Source organism: Pongo pygmaeus, chromosome 1, assembly GCF_028885625.2.
Source record: "Pongo pygmaeus isolate AG05252 chromosome 1, NHGRI_mPonPyg2-v2.0_pri, whole genome shotgun sequence".
In the NCBI taxonomy this organism is placed as follows: domain Eukaryota; kingdom Metazoa; phylum Chordata; class Mammalia; order Primates; family Hominidae; genus Pongo; species Pongo pygmaeus.
The window spans coordinates 43045533-43068075 of record NC_072373.2 but is presented as its reverse complement, the minus strand read 5'-3'; the positions used below and the strand labels follow the sequence as shown (position 1 = coordinate 43068075).

Here is a 22543-nt window from a genome sequence, read left to right as displayed (position 1 = left end):
CCGTACTTTTATCTTTTAGAGGACAATCCCCCCTTAAAAAAAAAAAAGTAAAAGTGAACTTCTGTTTCCTTTTCAGCGCCAAGCCAAGTACACGGAGAATAAGCTGAAGGCCATCAAAGCCCGGAATGAGTACTTACTGGCTTTGGAGGCAACCAATGCATCTGTCTTCAAGTACTACATCCATGACCTATCTGACCTTATTGATGTAAGTGCTTAAAGCCAAGGGCCTGAGGGCACCTCTTTTCTGGTTTCAGAATCCTCGTCAGACATTCCCTGATACCATTGTTCAGGAATCTGGTGCATTTTGAGAACAATTAGGAAGATAGCAGCCATGATCCATCAGGGTGCTTGCCAAGCACCAAGTGAAACACTTCACACTTATTCAATCCTAACTGGAATTCTGGGAGGAAGGCATTATTATCTGTATTTTTACAGATTAACAGAGAGTTTAGATGACTTACTCAGAGTCAGTTAACAAATGACACAGGCAAAATTTGCACCTAGGCTTGATGACTCAACCCAGGCTCATAACCACTACACTCGTCTATCTGCCAGGAAATACTTTCTTCTTCTTTTTTTTTTTTTGAGATAGAGTCTTACTCTGTCCCCCAGGCTGGAGTGCAATGGCGCAATCTTGGCTCACTGCAACCTCCATCTCCCAGGTTCAAGCAATTGTCCTACCTCAGCCTCCCCAGTAACTGGGACTACAGGCATGCACCACCATGCCCAGCTAATTTTTGTATTTTTAGTAGAGATGGGGTTTCACCATGTTAGTGAAGCTGATCTGGAACTCCTCACCTCAGGTGACCTGACCTCAGGTGATCCACCTGCCTCGACTTCCCAAAGTGCTGGGATTACAGGTGTGAGCCACTGTGCCTGACCTAGGAAATACTTTCTTACATCAGCTTCTCTTGTACAGAAGTGAGTGGCAAGAACTTAACTAGTTACAATGCCATACCTTGTATTTGTATAGCATTTAAGGTTTCTCAGTGTTAACTCATTTGACTCTCACGTCACCATTATGGGTAAGCATTGCTGTCTCCAGTTGCTAGATAAGGAAGCTCAAGGTCCAGAGGACTACGAGACTCACTTGTCCAAGGTTATGCTGCAAATTAGGGTCCTGTCAGGAAGGTATCCAGCTCCCCCTGACATCTGGCCCATCTTTTAAAATACGTGATGCAAAGGGGATTGAGGAAAGCGGTTAATAGGCACATGTGTTTTGCAAGGGGCAAGCACAGGGATAAGCTTTTTGTTTTTTGCCTGTGAGTTATTCTTGGCCTTGTTTTTCCTGCTGCTTCTCCTTACAGTTGGGTCTTATAAGCCCTCTCACCTACAGACTCCAGTCTGGCCCAGGTCCTGAGCCACACCTAAGTGAAGCTATGTAATTACACCCTTTCTCACCTCTCCTTCCAGTCATCAGAGTGAGGCATCTGGAACCAGCCAATTTAGCATCCCAGTCTCTGGGGCTTCAAGCGTATCTCGTCTCTGAGGCCTGCCATTTGTTTCAGGGTCTTGTTGGCAGCAGTTGGGTTTTGCAAAACTCTGGCCAGACCACTCGTGCTTTCCTGCCTTGGTTTCTCCACAAGCAAACCTGCCACACCTCACAACATCATATGGGATTTGGGTCCAAGTCTTGCTGTTATATCACCACCTGGGTCATCTAGGCTTGTCACTGAATTGTTTTGGAACCCAGCTTTGTTTCTCACCCACTCCCAAGCTCCTCTAGCTAACTGAAGAACTGGACCAATTCCCTGGTATTGAAATCTGGCCTCACGTAAGAGTTGCTTGGGGAACTTCTCTGAACTACAGATTTCTGTCTCCCTTTAGCCGAGGATTTTTGATTCAGTAGATTTCAGCCACTTAATGCCCTAGGTGTCATTGTCTCACTGGGTTAGTGGAGCCTTGCTCCCTGTTCTGGTACCTCTTTGTTCTCTCTGCTTGTTGATGACAATCTGAACACTGTCCTTCAATGGAGGTTAAAGCCCTAAACAAGATCCTTTCTCCTCCTCAGGGGAAGAGCTCCACATTGTTGGGAGAGAGGCCTGTTCTCAGCATGAGGAAGAGAATCCATTCTTTCTTATGCACAATTTCTGCTATTTATCTCGCATTTGGTAAAAATTCAGACAGTGCTGTCTGCCACACCTCTACTATTGGTTAGCCCTCTTCTCTTTTTTTGTACTCAAGGCAACTTCCCTACCTTTTTCACCAAAATACTGATCTCAGGGGAAGGGAGGGGCTACTGCTGTATCAGCCACAACCTTTGCAATCCATAGATTCTCCATCAGGTATAACCAAGTGTTTTAAAATCAGTCCAAGAAGCAAGGTATTTTGTACCTTATTTTCATCATTTTAAAAAAAACGTCTGCTAAGAGCCTAATTTCACAGGATGTGGTGTGACATGCCATTGAAAAAGAGGCTGCCTTAGTACTTGGCAGGGTGTGGGTCTAGATCACTGGGATCAAAAGGCTACATAGGTAGTAATAAAGTTTCTCATGTTTCTTTTTTTTTTTTTGAGAAGGAGTCTGGCTCTGTCGCCCAGGCTAGAGTACAGTGGTGCAATCTCAGCTCACTGCAAGCTCCGCCTCCCAGGTTCACGCCATTCTCCTGCCTCAGCCTCCCGAGTAGCTGGGACTACAGGCACCCACCGCCACGCCCAGCTAATTTTTTGTATTTTTTTAGTAGAGATGGGTTTTCACTGTGTTAGCCAGGATGGTCTCGATCTCCTGACCTCGTGATCTGCCCACCTCAGCCTTGTTTCTTTGCTGCTGTTTTGGTTGTGTCTTGTTTTATTTTGTTGGTTGGTTGGGTTTTTGTTGTTTTTCCTGGGATATGGACACATTCATTATTTTTTTTTAAAGTTGTATTATTCTGCTCTATAAATGTTCAGTAAATATTTAGGGAGAAGCCACGTGCTCAGTATTGGGGTAAAAATGGATTATAGTAGTTCTTGCCCTAGAGGTATTCATAGGCTGTAAGACAACATTTTTCAAACCATCGGTCAGATCCCTTAAGGAAGTCAGGAAATCACTTTTATTGGTTTAACCTGTGTTTTCAGTTGAATAGATGAGACTAGAATAAGAAAGAAAATATTAGAGTACATCACATTGGTAAGATTATGTGAAACTTTTATGTTAGATGTGTATGTACACACTTGTACATCCTATGGGGGAGTATGTGACAATAGAAGATGTGTTTCTTATTGTGAGTTGGGAGTCAAAAAAGTGTTTGTGAGCCACTGTACCATGAACAGAGGAAGATCTCAGTCTCATCTGTTAAGTTCTGTGAGAGCAGGACCCAAGAGTTTTCTTTACCTTAGTAGCCTCCAGTGCTTAATATATAGCTGAGCACATAATGTGTTTACTGAAGGAAGAAAGGAATAGAGAGGAAGATGATCATCTAAGCTAAGACCGGTTTTTTCTTCTTGTACCTTTCAATATTGTTTTGAAGTATAATTTACATACAGTAACTAAACTTAAATGTTACGGTTTCAAGAGTTTTGACAAATTTGTACATCTTTGCAACCTATGTCAAGATATAGAATAAATATTTTGATAAGAGGTATCTTTCCATTGCCTCAGAAGGTTTCTCTTGTCTCTTCCCAGCCAATCCCCCACCCCAAGGCAACCACTGTTATGATTTCTTTCACCATAAATTAGTTTTGCCCATTGTAGAACTTCACAAAGATGGGATTATCCTTTTTTGTGTCTGGCATCTTTTGCCAGCATGATGTTTTTGAATTTCATCCATGTTGTTTGCATGTATCGGTAGTTTCTTTCTTTTTCTTGCTGATCTATGCGATAAAAAGGGCCAAAAGGATGCAGTTAGAGCAGGACTAAGTGAGGAGCCTGGGATATTGGCATCCTAATCTTAACATTATCCATTACTTGCTTTAAGACATGGGATGAATCCTGTTTCAGTCCATTGCCATCTGTGTCATGTACACCCTTCTGCCTCCTTCCTAGTGGTTCTGAAGCCATATGTGTGCATAAGGCATTGAGGATAAGTGAAAAGAAGTTATTTTTGTCGATGCCATTACATTGACCAAGGACTAGCCTCCAACTTCTTTTTATAGTATAGTGTAAGATTTAAACTTCAGACTGTAGGAATCCACGTGAGGCATCTGCCACACTGGGGAAACCTTGACTTCAGCCCAAAAAGACGTTCTGAGCTCATTTGATAGCGTCTAAGAACGGTAGGCTCACTGGAATGTAATGTTCCTCCCCCGTACTCTTCTGGCTCTCTCAACCCAGGAGCAGATGGATGAATGAAGAACAGGGCATTGTCCTCATGCATAGCTGGAGTGTTGTAAGTGCTGTGTACATGTATGGAAGGTCTGTGACACCATGTGCACCCAAGTCGGACATGAGGGAACTTGGCTGTTTCAGTAAGAAATGTCATTAAGGGCAGTTATTTTTCTCTTTTGTGTGAACTTGAAGTGGGTGTTGTGAAACATCCATTTTTCCTTTCCAGGCCTTCTGGAGTCTCTGGGTGAGGATATCAGCTGGGAAAGAGTTAATGAGCTATCAACTCAAGTCATCATACATCTGGATGGGCTGTCATTAACTCTTACAAAAATTTGATTTCCCCTGAGAGATTTTTCATCAAACATTTATATAACCCAGAAATGGCCAGGGGAGCCCAGCGTGGCCACAGAACTCATCAGAAGCCATGGAAAGCCTGCTTTGTCCCCACTGTGAACAAAATAATGTCCTTCCTGTACTTATTGGGATTCTCCTTGGAAAAGGATGAAATATTCAAATCTCATTTACCTAACCTTGCCAGATATTGCTTCTTCGCTAAAGGCTCGGTTTCTGGCTGTTTCCCCTACAGGTATATAGATAGTCAAGACTCTGGAGAACCTCTTCCGAATCTGTCTGGTTGGCTAGAGGTATAGAGGAGCCAGGGGCACATTGTGACTCAGACCCTCACTCATTGGCACAAAGAAGCTACAGAATAGTTATATAATTAGAGACAGTGCACCAGCCTGGGAAAACTCCCAGCCTCCCTTTGGCCATAGAGTAAGCAAAACAAAAGGCTTCACTGGCCCCATCTACCCATTTGACTTAGGTCAGTATTCAGCCTAAGTGTTTTATTTCCTGAGAGGCTGGAATCTGTATTTGTGGTATCAGTCAGTCAACTGAAATTTATTAAATGCCTACTGTGAACAAGACCTAATGCTGAGAGATGTAAAGAAGAGTGAGAAGCTAGTCTGGTTGGGGTGATATGACATGGCAAGTCATAGAATGAAGAAGTGTATTCCTTGTCATATGAAAGCTGCAGATTAGTGTGGTTCTAAGTAGAGGCCAGGATCATTGGAGTCTAGGATTGCAGGGTTGGCTGGCTTCCCAGAGGCTGAGAATTTAATTTGGATCTTGAAGATCTGGTCCAATTCTAATAGGTGAGAGGCATAGGAAACATTTAAGGAAAAGGACATTCTGGGAGCTGAAGGGCAGAGGTCAGTGGATTTGGAGCTATATTAGTATTTTTTTAAAGTGTCTACATGGTACCAAATATCTGTAAATATATTGCCTGTTAGCCTACAACAACCTGTGTGGCTGGTGTTATCCTCATTTGAGGTCCAGAAGGATTAAGTAGCTTGCTTATGGCCATATAGCTGATTTGAAGCCTAATACTCTACCCTAAACAGAGAGTATTTCATTGGATTAGAGCAGATGAATCTGAAGAAGAAAATAAAGGGAGTTGATGTTGGATGGGTAGATTGAAGACAGATTACAGTTTGTTCTGGCTATTGAACCTTGCTCAAATTATTTAACTTCACTGAGCCTCAGCTTTCAAGCCTGGAAAATTAAGATTATACCAACCTCATTGGGGTTATTATGAGGATTAAAATGTAGAATGTATATAAAGCACTTAGCACATGGACTGAGATATAGTAAGCGTACTTAGTGAAATAGAAGCATTTTTTAAATTTCAAAACTGAGGAAGGTGGATTTTACCTTGGGGAAAAAAAATGAGAGGTATTTTAGGTTCTTCAACAGGTAAGTGCCATAATTAAAGTCACATTTTAGGACAGTGAAGCAGACAGTAAGGGTATGAATAGGGGTAGAGGTAGTAAGAATGGAGAGGAAAGGGAAATTACCAAAAATAGGTAAAAGTTTTTTGAAGGGTAACTTTTCTCTCCCAGATTCTACCCCCTGCCCACACCCCCTCCACCCACACACATACACTCTGTGGGCCGTGTTACTTCTGTTCATTAGACTTACAGGCATAGAGCTCATCAACAGGGTCTACATAGAGCTAGTCAGGAAGGTTTACAGGTTCAAGGGCAGCCTGGTGAGACCAGCAGCATCTCCCAGAGAGCCCATGCACGTGCAGCGTCCTAATCAGCTGCTTTTGTCTAGCTTCCATTTGCTCTTCCCTCCCAACTGAATTTAATGTCTTTCTATCCTCTGCCTCTAGTTAAGTTATAACTGCTGTTATTCCACTGCAGCCAGGCAGCTGCCAGTGCCTGTTGGCACTGAACCCAGAGCCCAGCCCAACTGATGTTCTCACTGAGCTTCTTGTCAGATGCCAGGAAAGAGGAGGCACATCATATGCCTTTTCTTCCCCAATAGTAGCTGCTTCCAATGTGATCATGATGAGAGGAAAAGGCTGTGGGGAGAGTTAATTTGATGCTTGCTTGTGCAATGAAATGGCAATCAGGCAGATGGCCTTACTCTATGCATGGATTCTTCTTTGAGGTTTCTTCTCAGGATCCGGACCTCAAAGCTGCTTAAGCAATAGAGAGAATGATGGATGGCCAAGGAATTGGGATCTCTGGGTCCTTTGGGAGGGATAGGGAATATTATCACAGAGTTACAGAATGCCATTGCTGAAGAGGGCCTTAGGGATTACATTTAGTCCAAGGATTTTCAGACTTTTCTCTAACAGAAGAATTCTTTCTTCAAACCAAACCTTACATAGAATCCCTAAATATTAAATAGAAAAAAGAGCAGAGTTGGCTTGGTTGAAGGAGGAATAGAAGACTCCAAGTCCTAGTAGTTGGTTTGTCTTTTTACTCACTTCTCAAGGGCAGCTTCAGTGCCGGCTCTGGTCTACTGCATGAAAGCCACTAGCCTGGCCAAATCTGTTCATTTTACTATGGAAGAAACAGGTCCAGAGAAGGGGAGTGGCTTTTCCAAGGTTGCTTGATTCTGCGCCAGTGCTTTTTTTATACAGTTGCCTCTTTCATACCATTTTCTTTTTGCATTTTGTTGTAAAAAATCAGAATCCTTTACATGGCATGAATTTTTCCAGTAACACTTATGCGTAGAGCTTTTTAGTCTTATAAATGCTATTTCTATAGTGCAGGGGCATCTGTTGTCAGATGCCAGGAAGAAGGAGGCATGTCAGAAACCCTAGTCTGCAGCTAAGGCCTATCCTAGGATGTTGGGAGTTGGTGGGGATGATGACCCACAGAGTCAGCTCCCCATTCTCTCCTTCTCCCATCTAGAGTTGAGCTTGCATACATTAGCTGCTGTTGCAATACTCCTGCTTTCAGAACCCTGAAATGGCCTGGCTTGGTTGCTATATAGTGATTTAACCATAGTAACCCTCAGTGAGTGGCAGGTTGTATTTTTATTGTTGAATTTTGTTATAATGACAACCCCAGATAAACCTGAAAATGAAAGAGGATTCTCTTTAACTCTCAATTCTTCTCATGTTTATGAAATAGCACTTAATTAAATAATGTCATTTTATCCTTATGAATCTTCTTCCTCCTAACCACCTCACAGCCCTCTAGGGTGTGTTTAACCGTTGAATTGGGAGTCAAGAACTGAGAACTCTCACCCAGACCTTGGAAGTCAGAATGTCAGCCCTCTTTCTACTGCACAGCCAAGCCTATTGATGTGGTCATATCTGCCCTCTGGACCACCCTCCCTTTCTGCCAAGCCTTGGGGCTGTCCATGGTGTGCTCATGTGCCTTCTCCTTCCCACAGCAGTGTTGTGACTTAGGCTACCATGCAAGTCTGAACCGGGCTCTACGCACCTTCCTCTCTGCTGAGTTAAACCTGGAACAGTCGAAGCATGAGGGTCTGGATGCCATCGAGAATGCAGTAGAAAACCTGGATGCCACCAGTGACAAGCAGCGCCTCATGGAGATGTACAACAATGTCTTCTGCCCCCCTATGAAGTTTGAGTTTCAGCCCCACATGGGGGATATGGTGAGGCCCTTTCCCTATACCCCCACCCTCAAGGGGCTTGAGTGGACTTGTCTAGATTAATTACACAGAAGCCACATTATTCTGGGGTGGGAGAGGCCTGGGCCTGGCTTCTTGTCAGGTGGGTGAGGCACATTCCACTTATTGAGCAAACAGTTAGTGAGTGCCTGCTGTCAGACACTTGGGCTTGCCTGCAGACATGGGGGATTAAAGCCCTCGGGGAGCTTACAGTCTGGGGAATAAGGTCACTAAGGCTTGGGGAGAATTCGAACTATGCATAGAGAGGGGTATCCGAAGGGGCCCAGCAGGATCAAAGAAGGTGAAAAACAGCAGGTATATTCTAAAAACTACCAACAGTTCAGGATGGTGAAAGGAAAGTGAGGGAGGGGGGCGCTTCCAGTGGTGAGGCTAGAAGAAATGAGAGCTGAGGTGGGGCCACAACCTAGAGGCTTTAGTGGGGAAGCGAGGGCTTGGCAGGGAATGCTGTGATCTTTTGGCATGTGGCAGAGTTCTGAATAATCTTATTCTCCTGAAGTTAGAAGACTGTGATGAAGTGTATAGTTTTTTTGGGGTATTGAATAAAAAAGAATGGGTACCTGCAGGAAGGAAAAGAGCTAAGATGCCATCTCAAAGGCCTGATGCTGGTTGCCCAGACAGGGGAGCATGAACATGGGTGCCTTGTTTTGGACTCTTAGCCTCCAGTGACTACAATAAAAAGGGCCTAAAAAAGCTAAAGTGAGAGGCAAGAGAAGCTCCTGGGTTTTCATTGTTCTGAATCTTTTGGTTCCACTTGTGTGGTTGTGTGTACGAGTCAGAGTGAACCTCATTCCTGTGGGTAAGAGCCACCATTTCTCCTATTGGTGAAATCAGAAGGAGGTTGTATAGTGCTTACGTGATAGAAAAGATCAAGATGGACCTCTGGGTATAGTTGGCTTTAGGAGGAGGAATTTTACCAAGACACTGTTTTGCTGTCTCTGCACTACTTCCTGTGTGTTAACTCCGTTCTCAGACAGGCCATTCTCCCATGGAGGCAAGGTGACTGCATTTCCACCCTTCCCTGGTAGGTTGAAATCTAGTGGAAAGAGTCTCTGCCTTTCTCCTCAAAGCTCCCACAAAGTTTGTGTGTCTCATTGGTTTTGATTGGGTAAAGTGCTTATGCCTGGGTCCATGCAAAACACATGGCCTGAGTTGTGGAGTGGGAGGTTCCCCTCGCCGAGGGCAGTCAGACCAAAGCTACCAAAAGAAGGAGGAGTGGACGCCGGGGACCAAAAAACAGCAACATGTGCGCTCCTCAGAAATGATGCTTCCCCTAAGATTAGCATCCAGACTCTAGAAATCCCTGCTCCATAATGACAGCTGTGGCAGTGGAACCAGAGGATTTGCTGTCATCAGTCGGCCTCTATGGAGAGTGAGACACTGTCCTGGAGATAGAAATGTGGAGTTGGTTTCCTTCCTTTCCTTCTTGGGGAAAATCAAACCATTTACAGTTCATTTCCATTGCTGTGGCTTAGGAAATGTCAGTGTCTGAACAGATGGAGAAGTGAGATGGCAGCATGTGCAATTAGTATTGGGGGAAGGGGTGTCACCAAGCCTCAGGAAGTCCCATTCCTCACCTGCCCTGGCTTCTGGTCAAACTTGCCTTCCAAGCACCTTCTCCAGCTGTCACTGAGGTTCCTTCCCAGGGATCAGTGGAACTTGGGGACCAGCTGAGTGGAGTGATACATTTTCTGGTGTTAGTGACTGAGTTGCCTTCTGAGCCAAACAGCTTGTCTCCATAAAGGAGGAATCCAGATGCTGGGTGCTCAAGCCCCCTCTTCCCCCTGTCAGAGCCTTATTTCCATACTCCAGAGCGCAGCTGAAGTGTATTACCTTGCCACCCTGGTAGCGGACCACTGCCAAAGCATGCATCATCATCAGCTCTGCTACTTCTTAAAGGAACAGGCTTGGAGGTGGTTTTTCCCTCCATGATTCCTCTCTGCTGGGTCTGGGTTACTTTAAAAATCAATAGCTCACTCTTCTGCCGGGGCCCTCCCTTTATGTAATATAGCTGATCAGTGGCTGAGCCAGGCAGAGGCCAGGACCAGTCCTGGAGCTTGTGAAGGTTCCGCATTCTAGCCTAGCCTTCATATGAGTGAAAATAAAAAGAGATGAGAGGGTGGGTCATTCTTGGCCTCTGCAGCCAGTTTATCCCCATCAGTGTGGGTTGTCTGCAGATTGTGGAGGCAACAGGAGGGAGCTGCCTGGAAGTCATTGAACTAGGGCCAAAGATTGGGTGGCATTTTGACCGGAAGCCTTAAAATTGGCCAAGGTCCCACACTAACTGGTGTTCTGGGGTGCACAGCACATGAATTGATGCCAAGTGCTCTCAGATGTACTAGGAGGAGGTGCTTGGCTCCATTTTTGGTGCCCTCAGAGGCTGTGGGACTCTGGATGCCTGACTGGTGACATCAGGCAGCCAGAGAATTTCACTCTTGGCGCTAACCGGTTTTGGCCACTGAGCTTTCTCCATTATGTCTGCTTATCCAAGAGTTAGAGTGAAGTCAGCTCTCTTCGGATCTGAGAGTTGGCTCAGGCCAGCCTCTCAGCTGGGGGAGGAGGTCAAGTCAGTTGGGAGCTTAAAAGCCAATGGAGGAAAAGGTCAAGTCCCAGCCCCCTCCATTTGAAGAGAGTTTTTGTCTTTTCAAGCAAGGGAATGCTCCGTGGGCATGTGAATGTGCCCACTCGTTGCTGAGGAGGAAGGAGGCCATTTCTATCCAGATGTCTCTCTGCAGACGAGGCTAAAGGACGAACGGTAACAAGGTGACAGGAGCTGTCTCCACATGGGTCCTGCCTCCCAACTCTCTCAACCTTCTGCTCCTCATCTGTCATCCAGGGGACTGTGGATGACCTCATCCCATAACCACATCTCCAACAGGAGACAGTGGAGCAGCCATTCCTTCACACAGGGGAAAGCTAATTGGCAATAATCCTTGCGGGAAGGTCAGACTCCTCTCTTACAGATCTAGGGAAGGCCTGGGGTAAAATGATGGCTCTTTGGAAAATGCCAAGCTCCTTCAGATTCCATACCATCTCGGGCCCTCTAGCATAGGCGACGAACTTGTTCCTGGTTTCACGCTTTCTCATTGAATCAGAGCTCTCGTGCATGGCCTGGATTTGTAAACACATGCTGGCTGCCAGCAGTGGCAAGTTAGCCTCCTGACCCACTTCTCTCCTGCTTTCACTCTGGTGTATGAAGGGGGATGAGGGAGGGGCCAGAGAGGTGGCCACTTGGACCTTCGGCAGGAAATCTTCACTGTGCCAAAGCATTGTGTTTCTGGAGCCGGGGCTGCCTGAGGCACTCTTCTCCAGCCTCCTCAGCCTTCCATGGAGCTGCAGACCCTACATAGACCTACCCCTGCTGGGCTCCAAACAGATCCCCCTACCCATTCCTTTCATGTACTGTTTGGTCCTGGAAGAGGCTCACACAAGTTGGCTTTGGGTTTTGCTTCAACATAGAAACCACGAGCCTTATACCTTGAATATGGGTAGTTTCATTGCCAGTAATGGGAACTCTGGAACTGTCAAAGGGACTGTATCCTCATTCTGACCTGGTGTTGCTTTCTTTTGTTAGGCTTCCCAGCTCTGTGCCCAGCAGCCTGTCCAGAGTGAGCTGGTACAGAGATGCCAACAACTGCAGTCTCGCTTATCCACTCTAAAGATTGAAAATGAAGAGGTGAGTTTCTTCCTTAGGAGGCTCAAAGCCACACTCTTAGTTTCCCCGTTGAAACTTTTGCTGCTGCCCATCTGGGAGCAGGTGGAAGGAGCATGCAGAGAATGTCCGGGCAGCCGCAAACATTTCCTAGCCAAATGTAGGCTTGGACTTTCCCCCTCTGCTACATCCTGCCCTTGAACTCCAGGAAGTTGCTCTTGCATTGCCAAAGGTTGTGCTCTATTTTGAGCTTTTGCGAAATGCTTTTTTTCCCCTCTACACATTTAATCAAAATGGCACTTGGCAGCTGTGTGAACAATATTGTGTCTCTGAAACCACCTCCTCATGCCTAGCTTTTTCCAGCATGTTCAAACAAACAGAGGCCTTTGACTTTGACACTTCAAACATCTCCATCCTCTTAGGAAAGGGTGAGTTTCTTCTGGGCTCAGTGTATTTGCTTTCAAAAAGCGGTTCAAAAGGGCAGGTGATCCAGCTTTCTGTTGAGCTCAGATGGCTTCTTACCTTGTGTCTCAGTAAGTCTTACTTTCCGCAGGAAGGTGAGGAAGAAGTAGGGATAGGTCACTTAGTTTGCAAATGAGCAAACAAGTTCATCAGTTTGTTGAAGGTCATGAAACAGAACCTGGGGCTTTGCAGTACTAGGCCCATCACACATTTTAATTAGCTGTTTGTATGAGGGGGTTGGTTTAGATTTATTTTATTCTCTTTCCCTTAACACTTCTGTTATAATATTGTTATATAATATAATAATGCTAATATTAAATTTTAAAAGTAAACATTAAAAGATCTGGGTCAAGTACATAGCATGAAGGGTTGTAGTGGCTTTTAGGTTTTCACTGTAGAGAGTAGCATGCTGTAGCAGAGTCCATGTGATGTTTACCTCTCACTTAGCACTGTCCAGTGGGAAGCAGAGCTGCACACTCTGGCATCCTCTGGCCTTCCCCAGCCCACTCTCTTCAAGCTTCTCCATCACCTGCTGTTTTACAACCCAACCTTCATGCATCCTGTTGGCCCTTGTCGTGGCAGGTAAAGAAGACAATGGAGGCCACCCTGCAAACCATCCAGGACATTGTGACTGTCGAGGACTTTGATGTGTCTGACTGCTTCCAGTACAGCAACTCCATGGAGTCCGTCAAGTCCACGGTCTCCGAAACCTTCATGAGCAAGCCCAGCATTGCTAAGAGGAGAGCCAACCAGCAAGAGACAGAGCAGTTTTATTTCACAGTAAGGGAGTGCTATGGCTTTTAAAGTGCGTCAGCATGCACTGCAGCACTCAAGGGAGATTTGGAACTCAAAGTCCTTGATAAATGTCTGAAGGACAGGCGTTGAATATCTTAGATACGAATGTGGGCATACTCAGAGACCATCCCTACACTTAAAGGTGCAAACATTTATAAGTTGTATATGTCTAACAGGGATCCCCCTAAGAGAAAGGATGCTCCCAAGTATACTACTAAGAAGATTTTCTTTTTTAAGAAATTTTTAACTAGCTATTAGGCTTTCACTGGAAGGTTTCCTTCTCAGGCACAGGGGATCCTGAAAGGGGAACTTCATCTTTTAGTCCTTGGAAAGTACATACAAATATTCATAATAACACATATTTTGTTTATAAAAATCTATAATCTCTTCTAGGTGATATGATGACATTATTTTATCACTTTTATTGTTGGGAATCTATTTTTTCTAATTATTGTTAAAACTTAAAGGATGGGTAATATGCAGCATTACTATTTTGCACATAATTCCAAAACATCGTATTTTCTTATTCATGTATCTCTAGTCTTCTTTTAGACAGTTGGACCCTTTTTCCTTTTTCTTTTTTTTTTTTTAAGTATTGTTAACAATCTTTTGGAAGTCACTACTGGTCTTTGTGTGCTGCTTTTTATAATTGAGTTATTTTGAGCTTGCCAAGTAGGAACTATTACCTGGACTAAAATTTATTTCCTAATCTTCTGATGACCAAGAAAGGAAAAATTAAGTTTGCAGATGTAAGATGAAATATAGCCAGTGAATATGCATACTGATTCTGAATGAAAGGAATTAACTTTTCAGTCAAGAAGCAGTCTGCATGCAGTAAATTGAATTTTTCCTGCAACTGGAATGATTTGTTTAATTCTTCTTTGAACACTGCCCTTTCTCCAGTAAGAACACTAATGATTTGCTAATATTTTTTAAAGAAATTTGTTTTTTTAATTAGTTAAGCTCAGACTTCCTCATATTTTTTATCCTAGAGAAAACTGCTAAAAGGGAATGATATGTCAGTACTATTCTTCTAAAACAACTTTTAAAAAATGATTATACAAAGCCAAATATGCTCATTGTATAAAATTTAGAAGCAAAAAGAAGGAAATAAAAATTGTCCATAATTCTACCAGCTAGAGATAATGGTGTTAGAATATATTCCTTTCTAATCTGTTTTCTATGCATGCACAAACACATATGTGAGCACATATTTATAATTTTATTCTAAAAAATAGGATACTGCTGTACATACTGTTTTACAATCTAAGTCATAATTATAATATTCTTTAAGCATATTTATGAGTAACATATTAAAACCTATAAAAAAATAATAGAATGACATTTTAGCTCATTCATTGATTTTTGTAAAATATTTAACACACTCCCTGGTTTGTAGTTAGCGTTCAATAAATGCTAAAAATTTATCTTCACCATCATCATTAATTTATTTATTAATCATTATTAAATTATTCATTGATCATTTTTTGAGGATTTACTATTGCCAGACACTGTGCTACAAGCTGGGAATGCTGAGAGTATAAGATAAAGAGGGAAATGATGGGGGGATGGGTCATGTAAAGGGAGAGCTTTCATTTTTACTTCATATATATCTAAGCAGTTATAATAGGTTGATTTTTGTAATTTAAAAAATGTAAAAATGCATACATGCACTAGTGCATGAATGGCAGCCAGGATGAGTGGAGTTGGGGAAGCATCACACACACAGTAACTTTTGTGTTTGATCTTGAAGAATAAGTGAACCAGGCAGGGAGTCGGGGAGGAGAATCGCATTCCTTGAGGAAAGAGCAGCATGTGGGAAAACATAAATGCACGCAATAACCTGGCTCACATGTTAAGAGAACTTTCTGACTATAATGAGGGATGTGTTGCTGCCCCAAGCTTCATTATCTAAGGAGCTTGTTGAACACTCTCTAGAGGCTTTTAATAATAGGATTGTTTAGCTGGTCTGTCTGGACTGCTTAGATATAACACTATTTAAATGACTCAATCTCATTACATTGTGAAGATTTCCATTTTTTAGGTTAAGTAAGAAATTTTGGACCTAAAAATCTTGCATTTTAAGACAGTCTTTGTCAGAATTGCTTTTTGGCTCTAAATGAATTCTGTAGCATTTGTATTCTAAATTGACCTTTAGTAAAAGCAGGAATGGCCATATTGAAACTGGTAACCTCGCAAATCCTGCCCACTCTTTCACTTTCTGTCTCAATACATTGATGTCCTCTAACCCATTTCCTGTCTTATGTGGCTCTAGTGCCACTTATCAAAATTGTGTGCAAACTTCCTTGGCTAACAGTAACAGTTTTTGTCTGGGCTTGTCTAGCAGTGGAATTCTGCATGAGTTCATCATTTTTGTGACTGGTACTTGAAGCGCATCAGATGATTAATTTCATGATAAAGGGGCTTTTTGGGATGGTGAAATAGACATTTATGGAAAATGGGATACCCACATTAAGCAGGGTGACTACCTGTTTACCATACAACCCACGCAAAGCCAATACAACCTCAGATGTGCTTTCTTTAGTCTGTTGCCTCTGCAAACATTGCCTGTGTGTTTCTCTATGCCCTTCAAAAACATCAGAGCAGCACATCCTGGAAGATCCTATCTTTTGGAAGGTTAGGAAGCAGTCTCTTGTCACAGCTTGACTCCTAGGTAGTGTGCCTAGTGACCAAGAGGGCTGCTAAGAAAGCTTTCTGACCACTTGTGGCTGTCATTGGACTGATTTGCCCAGATGACATCAATTGGGAATTTGAGGCATGACCTATAAAGATCAGTTGCTTGCAAGAGTCTCAGGAAAATAATTGTGGAGTTAAGAAACTTGAAGCGATTTTTAAAAATTACCTAACCCAACCTTCTCATTTGAAAAATTAAAAAATAAATAGGCCAGGCATGGTGGCTCATGCCTGTAATCCCAGTGCTGTGGGAGCCTGAGGCGGGTGGGTCTCTTGAGGCCAGGAGTTCAAGACCAGCCTGGACAACATGGTGAAACCCTGTCTCTACTAAAAATACAAAAATTAGCTGGGTGTGGTGGCAGGCGCCTGTAATCCCAGCTACTCAGGAGGCTAAGGTGGGAGGATTACTTGAACCTGGGAGGCAGAGGTTGCAGTGAGCCAAGATCGTGTCACTGCACTCCAGCCTGGGTGACAGAGTAAGACTCTGCCTAAAAAAAAAAAAGAAAGAAAGATTAAAAAATAAATAAATCTGCTGGGCGTGGTGGCTCACGCCTGTAATCCCAGCACTTTGGGAGTCCGAGGTGGGCGGATCACCTGAGGTCGGGAGTTTGAGACCAGCCTGATCAACATGGAGAAACCTCCTCTCTACTAAAAATACAAAAAAATTAGCTGGGCATGGTGGCGCATGCCTGTAATCCCAGCTACTCAGGAGGCTGAGGCAGGAGAATCGCTTGAACCCGGGAAGCGGAGGTTGCAGTGAGCCGAGATCATGCCATTGCACTCCAGCCTGGGGCAACAAGAGTGAAACTCTATCTCAATCAATCAGTCAATCAATCAATCAGTAAATCCAGAGAGGATGGGTAGCTCACAAAAGCTGGACCCACCACTCTGGTTGCAGGGTCTCTGGCCACAGGCTGCTTCTCTACACCCTGTGGAAGAAGCAGAGGTGAAGGGAAGGGCTCAGAAACAGCTCAGCAATTTTCGCCTCTTATTTGCCCTCAGTGGTGACATGTTTCCTGATCTTCTTGGCTTTGTGTTTATCGCTTATCTTTTATAACACATAGTTCAGCAATGTCTACTTTTTACCCATTGCCTTTTTTATTGTGATTGTTAAAAATCGATATTTTTAAAGGATGCAAAGATTTCAAAAGGGTATACAGGAAAACGTACTATGAAGTTTCTTTTCATTCCTGACTCCTCTTTCCCTGCCCCTCTGCTGGTGATTGAAACCAGTTTCTTCTGTGTCCTTCCAGAGATACTCTATGCATGGACAACAACTGACATATCTGTAAATACCCTTTAATATGATAAATTACATTAGAAATGTAATGAAAGAAAATGGAAGTAGATATAGAAGTATTCCACTTATACAGTTCTTCACTTTTTTAACATTATTTATCTTGGATCTTATTTTTATGTTAGTCCAAAAAGATCTGCGTCGTTTTTAAATGGCTGGATAGAATTCCACTGTATGAATGTGCCATCATTTGTTTAACAAATTCTCTCCTCGTAGGCAGTGATGCTCACTGTTTAGCCAAGGTTTACCAAAGCTTTATAAGGCTGGCATTTTCCTAAGTATTTCCTTTGTTTTTTGGAGACTGAGCCTCGGCTCTTGTTGCCCAGGCTGGAGTGCAATGGTACAATCTGGGCTCATTGCAACCTCCACCTCTCAGGTTCAAGCAATTCTCCTGCTTCAGCCTCCCAAGTAGCTGGGATTGCAGGCACACACCACCACGCCCGGCTAATTTTTTGTATTTTTAGTAGAGACGGGATTTCACTATGTTGGCCAGGCTGGTCTCGAGCTCCTAACCTCATGATCCGCCCACCTCGGCCTCCCAAAGTGCTGGGATTACAGGCGTGAGCCACCGTGCCCAGCCTAAGTATTTCCTTTCATAGGGAGTTGGAGAATTAGGTTCTTTTATGGGGGATAGAGCAGTGAAGGGGTTAAGGATCATGGCCAATAAAATAACAAAGCTGAACAGTCTGAATTCTTAGGGACAGGTTTGGGGAAGGTAATAGGAGAGGAGGCAATGCCTTGGCCACTGGGGCACTGAGTGACACTAGACTTGGAACTTGTGGTCTGAGATCTTTTTATCTTGGTATTCTCCTGCAGGCCCTTGGTAAACGTGTGCTAGTGAGTACAAATGAGTGAATGCCCCTGTGCTGTCAATTAAACTGGGGAGACATGCTCCATTTAAAGTTTACTCTATTATGTATTCTATCTGACAGCTGTTTCCTATTTTAAAAATTGACGGGGAGGAGGGGAAATGTCAGCATGCCTGCATGGTGGGGAAACAGCCACTGTAGTGACATCTGTGTATCTCTGAGCATGGGCTGGGTAGGTGTACTCACTCCTCCTGCCTTGCTGCAGTCTATACTTAGGGTCTTGGGTTCACTCAGATTAAATCCAAGGCATAAGCAACATCCAGTGAGTTTTATACCTCCATGGTAAGAGTGTATTTAAAGGGAAGAGGTTTTTAAAAATGAAATTTGAAAAGCATTCTGGTGCCTCTTACTACTTTTTTAAGGCCCAAAACCTTCTGCTTTCATTCTGCTTTTATTTTAGCACAAAGCAAAGACGCTTAGGGAAGGGATGCTTTTAGGTTCACTGAGGAGGTGATTCAGGTATAAAGGAACATCTTTTTGAGTGCCTGCTCTATGCCAGGCCCTGTGCTATTAACAGTAATGCTTATTATCTAATTTCATTCTCACCATACTTGTGAAAAAAATAGTATTCTCATTTTTCAGATGGAAAAACTAAGACTCAGGGGGTTAAATGATTTTCCCAAGGTTAGAAGAGTTAGTAAGTGGTAGGACTAGAATATTCCAACTCATGCGTTTTCATTTTAATGCAACTAAAATGTCTATCAAGGAGGGAATGTGCAGGAAGAAAAGTTATTAATACTTTTCAATAAACAAAACTCACTGCTGACAGTTAATATCCAATTAGGAATTATTAGGAAATCAATTAATGAGATCATAAAAACTGAATTGAAGTTTCACAATGGCACTAAACAAAATGCCCAATAGACTCTTTGCCTCCCTTCCTACTTTTTGAAGAAATTCTCAGTTTTGATTATTTTAAGTGTGAAAGTTGTTGGGGGTGGGCACTTGTCAGACTGTGTTTTAGGAACTTGATTTTATTTTGGTGACTACCTAGAATAAAATATTACCCGTTCTTTTGCTCCTTCATTGAGGAAAGCCCCAGGTAGCCACTTTGATTTTGGGTGTTTGGTGAAGGAAGGAAAAAGAATTATCTAATATTGGAACATGCCCTAAGTAAGGAGAGTGATCCTCGTTGCCCAAGGAAGGGATTTTGAGATTGGAGATTATAAGCAGCCCTTTTCCTGGCCCCCCTGATGTCCAGAAGTCATTAAAAACCACCTATTCTTCCCTTGCGTTCTTTAGCGGTCTCAGCTCCTTTCTCTGTGTGTCTGTCCAACAGCAACAGAAGCCTTCTAACTCACTTCCACCAATTAAAGACAAGGTCACTTATCCCCAGCGAGTCTCTCAGATGGATAAGTGCTGACTTGTAGGTGGGATGCGGGAGTGATAAATAAAATAACATGCCTGCAGACTCTGAGATGCCTTTACCTTTCCATACCTGGCTTACCTGGATGGAAAACTCCCAACTGTGGTTTCCACGCCAGTATTAGGGATGCAGTTCATACCTTGACACAGTTATGATCCTTCAGGATTTAATGGAACCCGAAGAGGTAATCCGTCATACATCTTTACCTGATTGTTATTTATTTTAATGGTTCATCAAGTGACAGCCAGAGTTAACTAATGAATTGTGAACATGAATTTAAAAAACGATTTCCGGAATCACAAGTAGTGAGAGGAAGGAATTTGCATCCATCTCCTTTGAGAACTGTGGCTGTTTTCTGAGCAGTCTGGTCTTGTTTTGAAGGTTACAGCTTCTTGGTGAATTTTCCTCATTAGGAAACCTTTAGAGTCTCCTGGGATAACCTTCCAAAGAGAGAGGCTTTTGAGGCTTGCATTGTTGGCAATGGATATTTCCTGAAGGCTTTCCACCTCTGGGCCCTAAAGTACTGTTCCAAACCCACAATTAGGCATTGGTTGGGGATGTGGATATTACCCCGGGAAGAATGACAGCAGGTGAGCTGGCATCTGGAGCAGATGGAAAAGGGAAGGTGACAACAGAGCCTCTTTCCTTGCAGATGTTCTTGTGCAAAAGCATAAAGGGACAGAGGGAACAGATCATGAATAAGGCAGTAGAAATTATTTGGTGTAAGATTTAGTTTTGGCTTGTTTTATTTTTAATTTAGAGAGTACGGGCACACTAGGGGCTTGGTTTGTAACTGCTGAGGAAGGGTCTACCCAGAGGAGAGTGAGACTGCTCATTCATTTATTCATCATGCATTTATTGAGTATCTGCTATCTGCTAGGCGTGGTACTATCAGGGATGCAAAGGATAATGAATGACATGGTCTCTGACCATAGGGAGGAGGCAGTCTGAAGAAAAAGACACATGAGTAATAAACCTTCTGTGACAGGGCTGTGTGAGAAGTGCTGTCATGGAGATTTGCGTGGTACACACAGGACCATCTGGGTGAACATGGGAGGGCTAGGGACTGCATCCCAGAGAAAGCAGATTTTTCTTTCGTTTTTAAACAAGAGAGAATCAGATGCAAGCTCTTAGTTAAAAGTTCACACTGTACAGAAAAGTATAGAGTAAAAGTAACTCACATTTGTTCACTTTTCTTCTCTTTTTTTTTTTTTTTTTTGAGACAGAGTCTTGCTCTGTCGCTCAGGCTGGAGTGCAGTGGTGCGATCTTGGCTCACTGCAAGCTCCGCCTCCCAGGTTCAAGCAATTCTCCCGCCTCAGCCTCTCAAGTAGCTGGGATTACAGGCACTCACCACCATGCCCGGCTAATTTTTGTAGTTTTTGTTAGAGATGGGGTTTCACTGTGTTGGCCAGGCTGGTCTCAAACTCCTATCCTCAAGTGATCCATCTGTCTCAGCCTCCAAAAGTGCTGGGATTATAGGCCTGAGCCACTGCACCTGGCTCTGTTCACCTTTTCTTTCTGTCACTCTTAATCCTAAGTGGCAATCCATGAAATCAAAGGTTTGATGTATAATTATATGTTTTACTTAATATACATTAAAAGACAGACAGAACTATTACCATTTAAAATGATGCATCCACCTACCTACCTCAGTGATCTCACATATCACCAGTAATTCACGGATCACACTTTGGGAAACCTGGCCATTTGACTTCTGAGTTCAGACGTAGGCAGATAGCCCCTGATCTGGAGGACGAACCACTGCAGCAGGAGGCGATCAAGGCAAACTAAGACCCCAAGAAAGGCTGTGGAGGAGAGTGGAAAAGATACTGTGTTAAAAATCCAAAGGCCTTGGGTTGGGCCTGACACTACCACTTGCTAGCTTGCAACGATCAGCAATTTATTTGATACCTCCCCTCCCCTGAGATCATCTTATCTGTAATAAGGAAATAGTATCTTCCCTATGTGCCATACAGTTATTTATTGTTAGAGTCAAATGAGCGAATACGTGGTAAAGTTCTCTAAAACCTGCTATGTTGCTGCATGCATAGAGCATTAATACTACGAAGTTTAGTTCTGTTTCTCTCCTTCTCCTGCTCTGTACCATGATGGATGGGGCATTTTGTTGTAATGGTTAAGAGCACATGCTGTATTGTCAAACTGCCTGTATTTGGATACTAACTTTACCACTCACTGACTGTTTGACCTTGAGCAACTTAATTAAACTCTCGAAACCTCAGTGCTCTCATGTGTAAAATGGAAATGATGATGATGATGATGATAGTTCCTAGGGTTGTTTTGAAGATTCAATGAATTTTCTGGGGACATACGGTCTCTCACTGGGCAGACAAGGGTTGAGAGAGAACAAATCTGAAAGTGCAGCACAGCAATCATATTTTGACTGTGAGAGCAGGTGGGATCACATTTCCAAAACTTCATCTTGTGTTTGGACCTGGATGTGTGTATATAAGTGGGGGATGTCAGCCCCTTCTGCTGAGTGCTCAGAAATCCGAAGCTTTCCATAAAGACTCCATGCAGAATAGAGAAGGAAACTGTTGAGGATATGGCCCAAAGATGCTCCACATCCTGGGCTTGCAGCTGAGGCAGGGACTGAGCCTGCCATTGGCACTGATCCTGGTGTGATGGAATGTCCCCCCCTCCTCCCGCCGAGGGGCCAGGGCAGGGCAGGATGTCAGTGGAGGTGACAGATAGCAGGTGTATGTCCTCACACCAAGAAGACCAGGGCTCAATAAGTTCATCTACCCTCCCTGCTCTTCCTCAGTGAAACTGCAGGAGAGGGGCTCTAGGAAACAGTTTCTTTATACTGGCCATCATAGAACTCCCAGAAAAAACCTGAAGAAGGATATTAATCCACCATGAAAATCAACAGCTGCCCATATGATCAGTGCCTTAAAGAAATTAAAAAATGGACTGGTGGAAATTGGGTCAGAAACCAAATGACCTCTATAAAGGGGAATTATCCAGCTGAGCATCTGTGATTTTTTTTTTCTTCTTCAGGAGTCTGATTGCTCTTTTTCCTCCTCTTCTCTCACAGAAAATGAAAGAGTACCTGGAGGGCAGGAACCTCATCACCAAGTTACAAGCCAAGCATGACCTTCTGCAGAAAACCCTGGGAGAAAGTGAGTGTGGGAACCCTCTGCTGGAGGCTTGACAGTGAGGCCAGCTGGAGCTTTCTTGCTAAGCACACG

General features: G+C 43.5%; 1 protein-coding gene across 10 annotated transcripts in view; it reads left to right on the top strand.

Annotated features, from left to right (window-relative positions):
• SRGAP2 (SLIT-ROBO Rho GTPase activating protein 2) overlaps nt 1-22543 on the top strand; it is a 252236-nt gene that overhangs the window by 181370 nt on the left and 48323 nt on the right. For 6 of the 10 annotated variants that reach the window (XM_054480729.2, XM_054480845.2, XM_054480870.2 and 3 more), the window contains 5 exons: nt 77-205; nt 7941-8165; nt 11773-11874; nt 12895-13092; nt 22390-22474. In XM_054480729.2, coding sequence (XP_054336704.1) covers nt 77-205; nt 7941-8165; nt 11773-11874; nt 12895-13092; nt 22390-22474 — 739 coding nt within the window. The remainder of the gene's footprint in view (nt 1-76; nt 206-7940; nt 8166-11772; nt 11875-12894; nt 13093-22389; nt 22475-22543) is intronic. The other 4 variants (XM_054480813.2, XM_063646477.1, XM_054481009.2 and 1 more) reach the window with 1 other exon arrangement.